This window comes from Anabrus simplex, chromosome 7 (assembly GCF_040414725.1).
Source record: "Anabrus simplex isolate iqAnaSimp1 chromosome 7, ASM4041472v1, whole genome shotgun sequence".
Taxonomy (NCBI): domain Eukaryota; kingdom Metazoa; phylum Arthropoda; class Insecta; order Orthoptera; family Tettigoniidae; genus Anabrus; species Anabrus simplex.
Window position 1 is genome coordinate 158,042,776 of NC_090271.1, and position 16,177 is coordinate 158,058,952.

The window sequence follows — 16,177 nt, forward strand, 5'->3', positions numbered from 1 at the left end:
CAAGTACACTTTATAATCTCCATTCTCTTCCTCGTTATCTCCCCTTACCTGAATATCACTTACTTCTAGCACATCCAGATGCATCCTCTTTGCTGACTCAGCCAGTTCTACTTTCTTTCTTCCATAAGCCCCATTAATATTGATAGCTCCCCATTGAATTCCATTTTGTTCGCTAAGTTGTTTCCAAGGAGTCCCTCGCCTGTCAAATGGGAGTGGGACTCCGTTACTCCCATAGGTCTGAGGCTTGCTTAAAATGTTCTGAGCTCAGTAAATTCATGAAGCAGGATACTACCCTACTTACACATAGTCCAACTGAGGATCTCTCCTCTAACGGGTTATGGACCACCGGTGGATAGTATAGTCCTAGCCGCTTGAACACAATGAGGGCCATGACTCAGAATATGTCCGAGGTGTCCACTCCCATTCCATAGCAACGGGTATCCCGACTCTCAGGACCACTTACTAGGCCACTCATCCGTTGGCCATGGTTCACGAACTAGGACGTGACTACAGTAACCCACACCATGAACTCTTACATTGTTATAAATTTATTTGTGATGCACATCATCTTGTGTGCTACTGTATCATTTTGCCTCAGTTGAATACAAATATTTATCTCTCTGATTTTATATTCCACACATCATTCAAACTGTATTTAGGTTTGTTCATTTGAGTTTAAGTTTGAAGCTAGTTTCCGTTCTTCTACTTCCAGCTGTTGCATGCGAGCTAAGCTGTTCCAATAACACCAGTCTCTGAAGTTCCATAATCGGAAGTCTTTCCGTCTCCTCAAGTCTCTGCTGCTAACTTTATTTTCTTGTATTTTCTTAGTGGTAGTGTCGTACTCTGTAGCGGTATGCTGTCATCATTAATATCAGCTTCGTGTTCCTTACTTCCTCCTACAGCTCATCCTCCAGAAATGTCGATGGAATGGAATTACTGACCTTGATCCACAGATTAATAAAATGAACTCAACATGAATGATTCATAAAAGAAGAAATACGTTAGGCCTAATAATTCTTTTTCTAATTACAGTACTACACAGTTTGCGGAGTGATACGGTATTTCATCAGTGAGTCTAGTAAAGTTTAATACCGGGCGAGTTGGCCGTGCGTTAAGGGCTGCGCAGCTGTTAGGTTACATCCGTGAGATAGTGGGCTCGAACCCCACTCTCGGCATCCCTGACGATGGTTTTCCATGGTTTCCCATTTTCACACAATTAATTAATTAAGGCCACGGCCGCTTCCTTCCCACTCCTAGGCCTTTCCTATCCCATCGTCGCCATGAGACCTATCTGTGTCGGTGTGACATAAATTGTTAATAAAAAATTATTTAATAAACATACCTGGTACACGAGTGAATGTTGGATGTTTTGTCCTTCCATAAAATTTTGAAGCTTCTCCCCTCTTCAGTTGTATCTTCTGTTCCCTATAGTGTTACGGTCACTCTTCTTTTTCACGTCAGTCTTCATGTTATGTATCCTTTTTTTTCACCTGATCTGCTGTAAATTGTCGCCCAAGAGTCTTCTCACAGCTGTCACGTAACTGTTCAACAGCTTGTAATTTGGCTGCTTTCATTGAAGGAATTTGCGATTTAATAATACTGCTAACTATTTGATCATTATTTTTGAAATGAAGTAATTATTTACGTCAATTTCTACATCTGTCTCTGATATCTCCGACATCGTAGAACACTGAATATGTACTGCAGGAAATGGAAACTAGCTGTAAACACCAGTAACACTGAATGCAAAACTCGTATGATTACGGCTGTCAACACGTGGTTTTATAATAACTTAACCTCTTATTGGCAACCAGCATGCTTTGCGCAACTAGTAAATGCTAGTTAGAATATTCTAAGAAGTCAGCATGTGCTGGAAGAACTTGCAGCACTTTTTAATCAGCACAAGCAAAAGGTTATTCATATCATTTTAAGCAAATGCTTTTACTTGCCAGTATTTGCTGAAAGCAAATGCTTTTACTTATTGCTTGTACTTGTAGAGTGTTCTACATTTTTATGCATATGTACCACTGCCTGGTCAGGCTTCTAGAAAAGTATGACCCAACATATTTTTCTCGAATCTTTTTGAGTCTCCAATAATCTATGCACAAATGGATCGAACGTTGTATAAACCTCTAGTAACAAAGATACGTTGTTCTGGACTACTACCCTGTGTTGCACAACATTACATTGGATTTATGCATCATATTTACAGGTAATAATAAATTGTATACTATTAATTACGTGTTCTTACATTAATTAAAGTCATATTAATATACATACAGCAGACGTGTCGTGACATAACCTCTCATGTTTTGTTCCACAAGACAGATCATACAATACAAAAATAATAAATGATATGACCACAATATATACAAAATAAAGTCCGTGCATAACTACGTAAATAATAATACTAATAGATGTAAAGAACTTCATAGCCACACCTCACAAGTAATAATAATAATACGTACTAATCGAGCTCGATATTTCCAATATGACCCATGGGTTTAGAGAATTGTTTCCAAGTTATACCAGTCCATTACACTTGCATCAAGGTTAGGTTGAATGGAGAATCCCACCTTCCAATACTTGTTTGTTTATTACTGCTAGTCTATGTAATTATGTAACATAATACAGCTTAAAATCTAATTACATCATTTAAAAAAGTACGGGGCCTTTAATGAGTCCCGTATCATTATTTTTAGTCACTACCTCCCTGTGCCGAGTGGGTAATTTGCACACCGGCCGCCTTCCTTGGATGTGGTAGCCATTTATTATTATTATTATTATTATTATTATTATTATTACATAGTTGGATCAAAAGGTTAGTTGTACTAACGCGCTGCGTGTTGCAAACGTGGGCACAGCGGAGAAAGGGATAGACACTGCCCACACTTCTGTTAGGAAGGTCACCGTGTTGTCTCGTCTAGTATTGTGTGAATAGGAGCCAAATGCAATGGCGCGTCAACTGGACGTTCACTCCAGATATCAGGTGCGTGCGACAATCCGATTCCTATGGGCAAAAAGGAAGAATTGCACGGACATTCGTTGTGAAATTAGTGGTGTATATGGGGAGCGGGCCATTTCCCGGCAAGGTATCGCAAAGTGGTGTCAGCAATTTGAAGCCGGACGCACGGATATCACGGACAATCATCGCGAAGGCAGGCCCGCAACGTCCAGGACCCGTGCAAAGATCAACAGTGTGAATGCGATCATTAGACAGAACCGGCACATTAAACTGAGAGAAATCGCAACGCAGCTGAACATTACATGTTACAAATTTCATGTTTGGTCCGTATTGAAATGTACATCAGTTTAAGATATTATCAAAATTTATTAGAATCAACCTAATCAATACAATTGAGTTTCCAAAGTTAGGATTTACATCTTATTACACTAAAATTTGAAGGGACATGTTTTGCCCTTTATAAGGGCATCACCAGCCTTTTTACACTCATACCTCAAAGATAAAAATCAGGATCTTGATTGTCATGGTAAAAAATATAAAAATGAGAATATAAGATTGGAAATGAGTATTATACATTGCGAGAAATCGTTATGAGTTCTTAAATAATAATTTACAATTGAAACTTCATTTAAAATGTTTACGAAGAAAAGGTTGAAGTTGGTATGATATTACACTAATAATTTAAAATATTTTATAAAATAGATAAACTAGTCCTTATCCACATAATAACAAGGTCTATGGCTAAAGTTGCCATATCAAAGTTCGAGTGGAATTCGGCTAAAAGCAACTTGATTTACATGTTGAAGAGAAGGGTTTACTGGACCTTAGTAACTACTTAAGATAACATTGAAACTTTCTTGTTGAGAACTTGTGATATTAAACTGTAGTATGGCGCTGTGTAGTTGATAAAGTTGTTGGATCCATTAATCCATTAATCTCGTTATTTACGAAGTGGGTCCGCAGTTTTCATAATTTTGTTGAAAGAGTGATAAAAAGTTCATAACTGAATGTTGCCGTGTAGGTCTTTGCTAGCTGGAGTGGTTATTAATTCTTATACTGATGGTTAAATGAGAACATTCTTACGTGTTGGCTGTAGCTTTAAATGTAGATTGACTATTGAAGGATATATAGTGAAGAATCTATAATGAAAAGATATGAAGTTTAGAAGAAAAAACGGTTGAATTAGGCGAAATGATATGTATTCAATTACTTATGTTCTCGATTTTTGTGGTATGAACTGGTTGTCTGTATGGTCTCGGAACGAGTAAGATTTGAATGTCGTTCCACACAGATACAACACAGGATTTGTATATAACTTAGCAACTTCTATGACGCACCAATTAAAAGATGACATGTCATTGAAATCTGGGCCCTGCTTATCACTGTCCAGGGCCTGTAGCTTACCACACTTGATATGAAACCACATTCCACACGTATTACACTTAGCACCAGATCTTAAGGTCCTCATACACCCCATACACTTCACGTTCACTACCTCTTCTGAAGCTGGTTGAACAGGGCCCGGGTTTAACTCTAAGCCTCCTATAACAAGTAATGTGGTAATGAGTGCCAACAATACAACACTCCCCGCGTAACTGCCACCTGCAGGTCCGCATTCCAGTACGCACTCTGCAGCCCCCTGCCTGCTTGCCCATGTCTCGATTGCTGCTCGCCAAGCTGATAGGGAAATACCCATCACTGCTCAAACAAGTCTGCTCCCTTCAACAGTCAACTAGCAGCTCTCACTCTCCCTCTCTGGAATCGAACCCTGGTTGTAACAGGGAATTGTGGCTGATGGCAGATTAGGATACACAATGTTACCTTTAGTTTTCCTTGAAAATTCCTCTGTTTTGCTAATACAGAAGTAATATTTTTCCAGATGACTGGTAGGCTGTCACCAAATCATTGGAACAGCAAAAGACATATTTTTATTTTCCCCTGCAATCACTCTGTTTACTTCACGTAACACGTTACATAACACGTGGTGCACAATTTTTATCTTGATCGCCTACTTTACAGCCAAAATACAAGTAATATGCTTCTTTTTTTTTTACAGTCTGTAATTGATCGACGTTCTGATTTCAAAGTTAATTCCCCACAAACCTTGCAGAAAATTTTTGGAGAATTTTTATATAACGACGAATGTGATCCATTTAACACTATTTCAGAGTAACTTGTATTGTTCACAACACTTCCACAATCAGAAGTAACGTTTCTTGTCGCACAATACAACAGCAAGCAACTGTATTTTTACAATACAGTGGCAAGCAACCATTTTTTCTTTCCATTAGTCAGTTATAGCCGGATGTGCCTACCCTCCGTGCAGACGCATAATAAGGGTAATAAAACAATAAACCACCGCGAAGGGTAACACTCATTCAAACCACAAAAGAGAAAGTATGTTTCAGATGGTACTTTAAAAGAACGGAAATTATACGAATTTGTGTAAAAGATCTATGTTAAAGAACATAACCTCTTTCAAAGAGGGTAGGTTTCAACACATTTTTATACTAAAAAAATGAGTTTATGCAATTAAAGTACCACAGGATAAAAATTCAGAAACTGTAGATGGTATGTAGGTCTAATTAAAAACCTCCTGACCTGGCCGGGAATCAAACCTGGGGCCACTGGGTGACAGGCGGACGCGTTGCCCCCCTACACCGCGTTTCCCTTTTTTAGTGGTTGGTTCTTTTGATGAGCTTCGTTCATCGCTCTCAGTCCACTGTGTTCTCATCTTTCAGTCTTTTTGTTTGCCTGGTAATAGCTCTACATTCATTTAATGTTAAAATGTTGTTGTTTTGCTTCTTAAAGCAGGAATTACTTCGCTACTTACAGACTTTCTGTCCATTCAATACCAGTATCTCCACGTTGGTATTTGGTGTTTGGGAATTTCACATCCTTGGTGCAATCCTCCCAGGAATTTACAACGTATGTGACATGGTGTGGCAACATAAGCCCACAGCCCATTTATTTGTGCCATGATAGTCTCTTTTATGATTTAAGAAAGCTAAATGAATCAGCCATTCTATACATATCATATGGCTTCTTTGTATTTCGTACTAGTATTTCTCCCTTTAACACGTTCCGTACGGCCGTAAATTTTAATGACTTGATTTTATAGTTATTGGCCCACTGGTGACCTGACGAGTTTCACTTTGATTAGTTCCTTCTATGAGATCCAAAACAATGCAGGTGCACTTGTTGTGTGCATTATTGTTGAGGAGACATTCCATCGTATTTACCTATGCGACAGTTTTCCAATTCAACAACTCCATGACCGCAGAAGTAAATGTTAGTTTCTCGTTTATTGATCTGTTTTTTTATGGGAATATGATAGGCCTATATTAATTACTTTCATATTATGCTTACTGTCAAATGGTCATCAGTAAACGGCAAGATGTCCACGTGCAGCTCACTCTCCACAATGAACCCATCGCTAGGGTTACCAATACCAGTATCTAGGATGTTACCTTAACCAGAAATGGGACTGCAGCCAAGAAATACGGGTACACATTGAACTTGCGAGAAGCATCTTCATGCAGATGAAGAAACTGCTCAAAACCCGCAACCTACAACTAAACCTAAGGCTCCGTCTGGTCCGTGCCTATGTCTTTCCCACGTTACGTTATGGAATGGAAGGCTGGACACTTACTCATGCCCTCTGTAAAAGACTGGAAGCATTCGAAGTGTGGGTGTACAGACGGATGCTTCGCATTTCGTGGACAGACAGAATCCGGAATTCCGAGGTGTTGGATCGACTTGGAAAGAAGACTGAAGTCATGCTGACCATTAGAACGCGGAAGCTGGAATACTTCAGCCATATAATGCTGAATGATAAGTACAGAATCCTGCGGCTTGTTATACAAGGAAGAATAGAAGGACGTAGGAGTCCTGGTAGACGACGAACTCTGTGGATGAAGAACCTCGTAGACTGGTATAGGTTGGACACGATGGCTCTGTTCTGTGTCGCTGTATCCAAATTCAAGATCGCCATGTTGACCGCCAACCTTCGCTAGAAGATGGCACATTAAGAAGAAGAAAAAGATCAAGTAATCTCACACAAGATAAACGGTATAAATTAAGAACAATATTTACTGCACATGAAAAAAAAAAATTAGACAGCTATTTACAGTTAAAATGGAACACCACTTGCCTATATTTTTCAGAAAAGTCATAAAGTAAAATTACTGATTTTCAAAAGAAATATAACACAAGCATTGCCACTGTTGCGTTGTAGAGGTTCACTGGCACTTTTTCACGTGAGTTTCATAGAAGAACTTAACACACATTTTTGGTGCTCCTGGACACACTGCACAGAATGTCACCATCTTCTTTATTTTGTTGTCGGCTGTTTTCTTTCTGTGCTATGCAAATATCTTCTTGTAGCGCACTGTGCAGTGTCGCTTCATTTTTCTGGCTGGTCCTTCTACTTTGCCCAGTGTCTGCACCCTGTTTCTTTGTTGGAGGTGTACAAGGTGTAGCAGTACTGTACCGAGAAGGCAAAATATTCCTTGAAATTATGGAAGAATTTTTTTTTTTTTTTTTCAGAACTACCCTTGCAGTGTAGGATCCAGGTATTTACAACTGCAGTCCCCAGCAGAAGTTCCATAATAAAATTGGCAGCCATGAAGATGGTTTTCCATGGTTTCCCATTTTCACACCAGGCAAATGCTGGGGGTGTACTTTAATTAAGGCCACGGCCGCTTCCTTTCCACTCCTAGGTCTTCCCTATCCCATCATCGCCGTAAGACCTTACTGTGTTGGATGACGTAAAGCCAATTGTAAAAAGAATATAATACTCTTTCTTTTCCATGCCAGCTGTGTGCCAGCATCTGAAGGCTCCATGCCTAAGAAAAAGACGTGAACTTAGTTATAAATATTATGTAGGGAAGTCAATAAATATGCCTAGTACTCCAATAAATAAAAATCTGAAAACTTATATTTGCTTACCTTAGAGCAATGTAAAATGGAAGGTGCAAATAAATTCCTTCGGATCACTGGTCGGGCAATCAAAACTAACGGAATGCCTCAATCCTTTACTTCAATAACGACGTAGTTACCGGTATTTACTCCGCAATTTTGGGAACTTCGCGCCAACGGATAAGAGTAGCATGCCTCGAGACATATGGTGACCCGAACTGCGAGGAACATGTTAAGGGCCTCTTCAGTGTGAAAGATTCTTTTGATGATCTACTTGTATTTAGCATATTCTTGATAACATTGATAAAATATGGTGCATGAGAATACGAACATGAAATAATTCCCATTTCTTTGAATAGTAAAATCTTCAATCATTAAAACCTTTCATTTTTGGAATTTAGTGCTAGCAGTTCTCAGGATTATTTATGAACTGGCTGTAAAATAAAGAAAAACATGAAATTTGTTAGATTGAGGACTGGTTCACACAATTAGGAAAATAGAACTGATTTCATCATTAAATTAATGGTAAGTTAATAATAGTGTATGGCCTCCAGAGAGGGCTGATGCCGGTCTGTGTCTAGTAGATATCCTATAGGCAGTCTGGATGTCTGTGAGGATGGGGCCCTACCTAATGCTGAAGACATCGTAAACACCCTGCTCCTAAACCAGACAAATTAACCCACTAATGTTAAAATCCCCGACGCGGCCAGGAACCATACCCAGGACCTCTTGGGCCAAAAGCCAGTGCACTAACCATTTAGCCATCCTGCCGGACAAGTTAACCCTACAAGTGCCACGAGTCGATTTTTTCAACTCTTCCGTTTACTTCATAGTGCCAGGGCCAAAAAAATCGACTCTGACTACGTGCGTGTTTTCAGACATATAGCGACATATTTTTGCATTTCTTGGAAGCAGACAGTGACGAAATTTTGTGATTGCGTAGTTAAGTTGGTACTCTAATAGAATATCTATTTCTGTTGTATTTACTCGTTGAAGATGCATGGACCATGTGGTCATTATAAACAGATATGGCTGACCAAATTGAAAACATTGCAGGAGATCTTGAGATAATAACTTAAAGTAGTTTATTGGAAGATGTGAGTGATTTTAGTGATGTGCAAGATGGTGAAATTAATAGCAGTGATTCTGAAGAAGATGATAACAGCATCACATGATTCTAGGGATGCCCAAGGAAGTGGATTTAGGGATGTCCAAACATTTGAACACCCTGATGATGAAGATGATGATATACCACTGCAGGTACGCCTCAATGGTATTATTAATTGTAATCCAGTTGATCCCATCAGTGATACAATCAGTCATTCAGATGTCTCTTGGCAGAAAGTTAGCAGACCAGAGCCTGTAAAAAATGGTATTGATTTTATGCCAAGAAAAACTGGCTTCCAAGCTAACGTCCCCAGAAATTCAAGTGCTTTGTCTTATTTTGATCTTTTTTTTCCCTGAAGAATTGTGGGGGATGATAGCTAATGAAACAAATCATTATGCTGCTGAATTGTTAGAACAGCATTCAGATTATCTGGAGACATCCTCACAGCAGACTGAAAATGTTCAAATCTGTAGATAAGGAAAAACTAAAAAAGTGGTTAAGCATTATTTTGGATATGGGTTTAAATCCCAAAAAGAATGAAAAGAAACACTGGGACACTAGATTTTCCCAGTATATGCCATTCTTTTCAAATGCGATGTCCAAAAATGACTTCCAATTAATTAACAGAGTGGTACATTTGAATTCAAATGCGACAGCAGTTCTAAGGGATGAACCTGGGTATGATTGTTGGCACAAGATGAGACCATTGCTAGACTTCCTAAATTCTTTGTGGAAGAAATTGAATATTCCTGCACAGGAAGTCTCACTAGATTGATCCTTGATTGGAATGAAAAATAGGTTGCTTTCATACAGTACATGCTGAGCTGTACAGTGGCAAGTACTTTTTTGCCTCAGGTGACCCAGATAGCATGGCATAGAAAGTAGTTACTGAAATTGTTAGAAAATGCAACCTACACTATGTAATCAAAAGTATGTGGACACCCGCCAAAAACATACGTTTTGTCATCTTAGGTGTATTGTGCTGCCACCTACTCCATAGCAGTGACCTCAGTCGTCATTCGACATCGTGAGAGAGCAGGATGGGGCGCTCCGCGGAAATCACGGACTTCGTAGTGGTCAGATGATTGGGTGTCACTTGTGTCAGAAGTCTGTACGCAAGATTTCCACACTCCTAAACATCCCTAGGTCCACTTTTTCTGATGTGATAGTGAAGTGGAAACGTGAAGGGACATGTACAGCACGAAAGCGTACAGGCCGACCTCATCTGTTGACTGACAGAGACCGTCGACAGTTGAAGAGGTTCGTCAAGTGTAATAGGCAGGCATCTATCCAGACCATCACACAGGAATTCCAAACTGCATCAGGATCCACTCCAAGTACTATGACAGTTCAGCGAGAGGTGAGAAAACTTGGATTTCATGGTCGAGCGGCTGCCCATAAGCCACACATCACGCAGGTCAATGCCAAACGACGCCTCGCTTGGTGTAAGGAGCGTAAACATTGGACGGTTGAACAGTGGAAAAACATTGTGTGGAGTGACGAATCACGGTACATGATGTGGCGATCCGATGGCAGGGTGTGGTTATGGCGAATGCCTGGTGAATATCATCTGCCAGCGTGTGTAGTTCCAACAGTAAAATTTGGAGGCGGTGGTGTTATGGTGGGGTCGTGCTTTTCATGGAGGGGGCTTGCACCCCTTGTTGTTTTGCGTGGCACTATCACTGCACAGGCCTACATTGATGTTTTAAGCACCTTCTTGCTTCCCACTGTTGAAGAGCACTTCGTGGATGGCGACTGCATCTTTCAACATGGTAGAGCACGTGTTCATAATGCACGGCCTGTGGCGGAGTGGTTACACGACAATAACATCCCTGTAATGGACTGGCCTGCACAGAGTCGCGACCTGAATCCTATAGAACACCTTTGGGATGTTTTGGAATGCCGACTTCGTGCCAGGCCTCACCGACCGACATCGCTACCTCTCCTCAGTGCAATGCTCCGTTAAGAATGGACTGCCATTCCCCAAGCAACCTTCCAGCACCTGATTGAACGTATGCCTGCGAGAGTGGAAGCTCTCATCAATGCTAAGGGTGGGCCAACACTATATTGAATTCCGGCATTACCAATGGAGGGCGCCATGAATTTGTACGTCATGTTCAGCCAGGTGTCCGGATACTTTTGATCACATAGTGTATATAATAAGGGGTACCATTTGTTTACTGACAATTTCTATACAAAGTGTCAGTTGGCAGATGTTCTCCATCAGAAAGGGTTCTTGCTCACGGGAACAGTCCGAGCAAATTCTAAGGGCCGTCCTAAAGAGCTCATGAAAGCAAAACTGCAAGCTGGTGATGTCCTCTATTATAGAAAGGGGGAGGTGCTAGCTTGTGGATTCAAAGAGAAGAAGTGCAGAAAGCCTGTATATAGCCTGTCCACTGCATGTCAAGCTGAAACTGTGTTGGTGAAGGCAAAAAATGGTAAGGAGGTACCCAAACCATTGCATATTGCCAAACACTACAATAAACACATGTGCGGAATAAACCTGAAGGACCAGAAGGTGCATCATGTTGCGGCAAAACATGCTACAAGGAGATACTGGAGAAAAATCCTTCAAAATTTGCTTGACATTGCTAAATTCGTACATTGCCTACTGTGACAACACCGACATCTGCCTCCAAATGGATTGTCACGACTACATTGTTGAAGTAGTGGAGACACTGGCAAAGAAGCCAACCCCAGCTAGGTCTAATATTCCTCTGAAGCCATCATCTGGACCGTCTGGAGACAATTGCCTGCACGTCGAGAGTGAAAGTGTACGGTATGAGGTCAAAAAAAAAAAAAGGGGGGGGGGGGGGGAAGATCATCACACTGGTGCCCAGGGTGAAATGTGGGAATCCATGAGAAGTGTTGGGGACAATTAGAGCACTATCACAGACCAAAAGGACTTAAAAGGAAATTGCCATGTGACTAAAGGCTAGGGACCTAAAAATTGTTGAATATCTATGTAAGTGTTCAATTCGAATGTTCTTCAGTGTTCAGGACATAGGTTCAGACTTAGAAGTCTGAAACACATTGTGTGATGTTAGTTCATGATATTTTCAACAAATTGTTTATTCCAAAAGTATTTACTTACTAGGCAATTTTTTTCACAAAACACCTCAAACTTTGAATCTAAAAATAAAAAAATAAATTTAAAAAAGACTTCTGTGAAAATGTTTTGAAATATATATCTTGTATTGATGTTGCAAATAATACACAAACCTTCCTCTTTGAAATGCTGTATCATTCATAAAAATGTGCCCATTAAAAGTGACTAAAATTAATTATTATTCTAACAAGTAATTTTCTACATTATTCACCTGGCACTACAGACTATATACTGCATGGCTCTTGTAGGGTTTAAAATGAATTCATTGGTTGAAGCTGTTCGTCTGGATGATGGGACATGCTAACTGAAATGGAAACTGGTAGACAGCCATTTGAAATTAGATGAGGTGACGATAGTCGGACTCAGTATTTAATGATTGTCATTTACTCTGAATGTAAATCTTTGTGACAGAATATGATCCAAGAAAAGTTTCCCTTAATCATTGCTGTGACATCATTGAAATTGTTTTACTGAGATAACTATGTAATGGACTTGAAAGTTTTGTAACTTTTTCATTAGAGACCTCATGGTCATCAACCCTTTACTCATGGCAACTACAAAACTGCCTTTGTTATTATGGATCATTATTAGTTTGTGTAATTATAATTGGTTGTGCTTAACATGAGATAGGTGCTCTGGACATGAAGCTCCTTTATGTCCAGTATTAGAATATCAGACTTTTGAACAGCAGCGTTTCCTAATTCTCTCAGGGATGACGAGACAGTACAGCCTGTCTGTCTCTTCTGTTCTTCTTTCAGTATTTTTATGTATGTTTCCTTTTCTAGGTGACTCCATTGAGTGTGAGCAACCGTCCTGCTGCAAGCAACAAGAGTCGCAAGTTGCAGGGCCGGGGCAGTCCCAAGCGTACCATTGGGAATAAGGCTCTTGGGCCATGGTTTAATCAGGGTAATCTAGCTGCAGCAGGATTTCCTCCCTCTATCCCCTCGTGGTATACTCTGATTCCTCGTTGGCTGCCTTCTGCATCTCCTCCTTGCCACCACAACCCTCCCTTGATGCGGACACCTCCTGTCTCCAAGTGGGCTGGTCACCTTCATCCCAATCCATACCACTGGCAGACACACAAACCGGCACTTAAAGTATGAATATTATCCACCCTGAACACAAGCAGATTGGTATGAAAAAGGAAATTAATGTGAATGAGGAATTCATCCTTACATTTGGATGATTTTATGTCTTATATATTATTTTATGTAGCAAAATGATATTGCATGTACAAATTTCTTATGCACTGTTGGTGGCTGCAACCTGTTATTTCTAATTTTGTCAAAATAGTCACAACATAGCCTTTGCTGTGTGTTGTAACTGCCGTGATAAATCTGGAAGGGAAGTTTGATTAGAATGGAGAAACTGCAATATCCTGTTTGAGGGTGATAGTCATGTATGTATATACCGTATGTTTTTTCTCTTTGTCACTAAGTCTTATGAGCGCTTTTTTGCTCTTGGATCAACAGTATTCGTAAAGGCTCTTTTGACAGATAATCCTTGTTTCCTTCCAGGTTTACCATTTTAACGTGAGTGCTACTATTAACTGGTTTTTTGGACAACCAGAAGATGAACTTTTATATGTAAATAGAATACATTGTGTTTCGTGCCTCGAAGACAGGGAAGCTTTTGCTTCTACCCTTATCATTTGTAGTTGGTTTTTGTAAAACCGTATCTTCTAGAATCCTTAGTCATTACATTGTAGATTAATTTCAGTTTTCCCAAGAGAACATTATGAAATCTCACAATTAGCAGTTTTGCAAATACTGTTGATATAATTTGGCATGCCAACTTTTTTATCCATTTGTAGGTAATGAAGTATGTCCTTTCTTGGCTGCCTATATCTGGTCCAAAAATGTTCTCAACTTCATTCAAAATTTTCCTGGATTCTTGAGTATATTACTTAATATATTCTACAGAATCCATTGTACCTTTTCAGGCTGCAGCCACTTAACTTGGCACATAACAGTTGAAATTGAAACTTAACTATGAAAGTGGATGAACAGTTGGCTAGGTTGGGTGTCCACATAGTAGCTGTAATATTTGGATGTGTCACACTCGACAATTTTCATTAATGGGGAGTCAGGTAAATGTCTTTTACAGCAATGTAAAGTAACATTTTTCCTTGAAAATTCTATATTTATGCTGTATTTAACCTAAAAATTTTGGAATTGTTCTAATATTGATTGGTTATTAAGGTTTGGTGGTATTACCCAACAGCAATATGTCACAATATTATTAAAATGCTTTGATATTTTTAGTCACCTAGGTGCTATATTTGGTTCTCTTTGGCTTGGAAGGCAGTATTGATAAGAGGTGATTTTTCCTTCTATTATTTTTCATCATATGTTACTTGATCATCCTGATCTCACAGTTCTTTAAAGCTTTTACATTATTACAGTAGAACCTTGATTTGGAAATTTATATCCATATCTAGTCACTTACTTTCCCATATTAGCTTGAACATTCCAGATATTTACTGTGTATCTTGGTTCTGTCTTCCCTAGCATTCCGGTGTTGTTTAACATGCTTATATTTGTTTCTTGATAAATAGGAAATTTGTATTTAAAAAAAGACCTTTTTTTCAAAAACCTAAAGGTATGATACTGAAAGTTCTAGGTATTTTTTTATTTTTATGGAATTAAAATATTTTTGTTTTGTGCTAGGTATTTATAGAGAAATGTTTCTTCTTCAGTTGAAAATTAAGGTTTTACTGTAGTTCGTGTATATTTCTATTATTTAAATATAGGTGTTAACTACCTAATCTATATATTCAAAGGGAACTGATATAAATTGTATGGTCTAAGTGTTCACTCTCTATAGATTTTAGGGTCTCTCTGGCACCTTGTCTATATGCATTAATGTTGAATGATCTCTTGGGATTTTTTCTCAAATCATGTGCATTTTATATATGTATTGTTCCTGTAAATTACAGTGTATTATTGTTAAAGATTCAATGTACAAACACAGGAGCATTCAGACATACAAATCGTCAAAGATTTATTATATTTTGGTAAATTAGGATTAATGAAGTTGCGATGGGGTCGCATATGAATTTGCTCCCTCGTGCTGATTTCAATTAAAAATGTCTATTGTATATTAATGAGAAAGATGTTTATCTGTTTGTAGAATTATTGTATTATTTTAAGGTAGTTTTGTAATCATGTTTCTTGTTGAGTGTGATTTGTATTCTACACTCGAGCAATTTGTCCACAATGCACTGCTAAATAAAATATTTAAAGAACTTTTATGGATCGAGGGTCATTCTTTTTTATGTGTATATAAAAGTAATTGGTGTTGCTGGAAAGTTGATGTCTTTCCCTTATGCTTTCTGGTGCTACTAATTCACTAATTTTTAAGGAATTTTGATGAAATGGCCCTTTATCCATAAGGTAATGTCACATTATTATGAAATGCATTTATGACTTGTGGACATTGCGATGAAATTGTACTTTGCATGTATGTCTGCTTCTATTTAATTGTGTTTCTAGGATGTTAATCTAGCATTGAATTCTGAATGATCAGTAGAGAAACATTTCATAATGTAAATATTGCACCCATGTTCATGTATTTCAGAGGTATTCATACATGCCAGAATATTCTAGTTTTTCTTTAATATCTATGAAGAAATTTGATTATAGTGAATAATGAATAGCTATGTATGTTGACTTCATTTTAAAGAGTTTATATTCAACAGATTGTATAGATGTAGAAGTGAAACATAGAAGATAGTTTTGCATCTCAGAAAAGATTGGTTTTATTAATTTACCACCCTGTCCTGCAAAGTCATATATAGCATCCCTTAACTGCACAGGAATTTACAGATTTCACTACTATCATAGCGAGACGCCAAGTGATCTTCGGTAGAAATGATTACTCAAAGGTAGTGGCTGTTTGAAAATTTAAAGTATCTAAAAAATCCCTCCTGATCTATATGTAGGCTCATGTGCCCACTATATATCTTTCTTTTCTTCCAAATTGAACTTATTAAATAAGTTTTGGTGGACTTGTTGATACAAGCATCCAACCCGTGGCCCGTAGTAATATTATTTTGTAAGTTATATAATGAAAT

General features: G+C 38.6%; 1 protein-coding gene across 2 annotated transcripts in view; it reads left to right on the forward strand.

Moving 5' to 3' along the window:
* Positions 1–15,854, forward strand: part of LOC136877391 (protein BTG1) — a 40,315-nt gene extending 24,461 nt beyond the window's left edge. For both annotated transcript variants that reach the window (XM_067151395.2, XM_067151396.2), the window contains exon 4: positions 12,888–15,854. In XM_067151395.2, coding sequence (XP_067007496.1) covers positions 12,888–13,205 — 318 coding nt within the window. In that variant the 3' untranslated portion in view covers positions 13,206–15,854. The remainder of the gene's footprint in view (positions 1–12,887) is intronic.
* Positions 15,855–16,177: the final 323 nt, after the last annotated feature.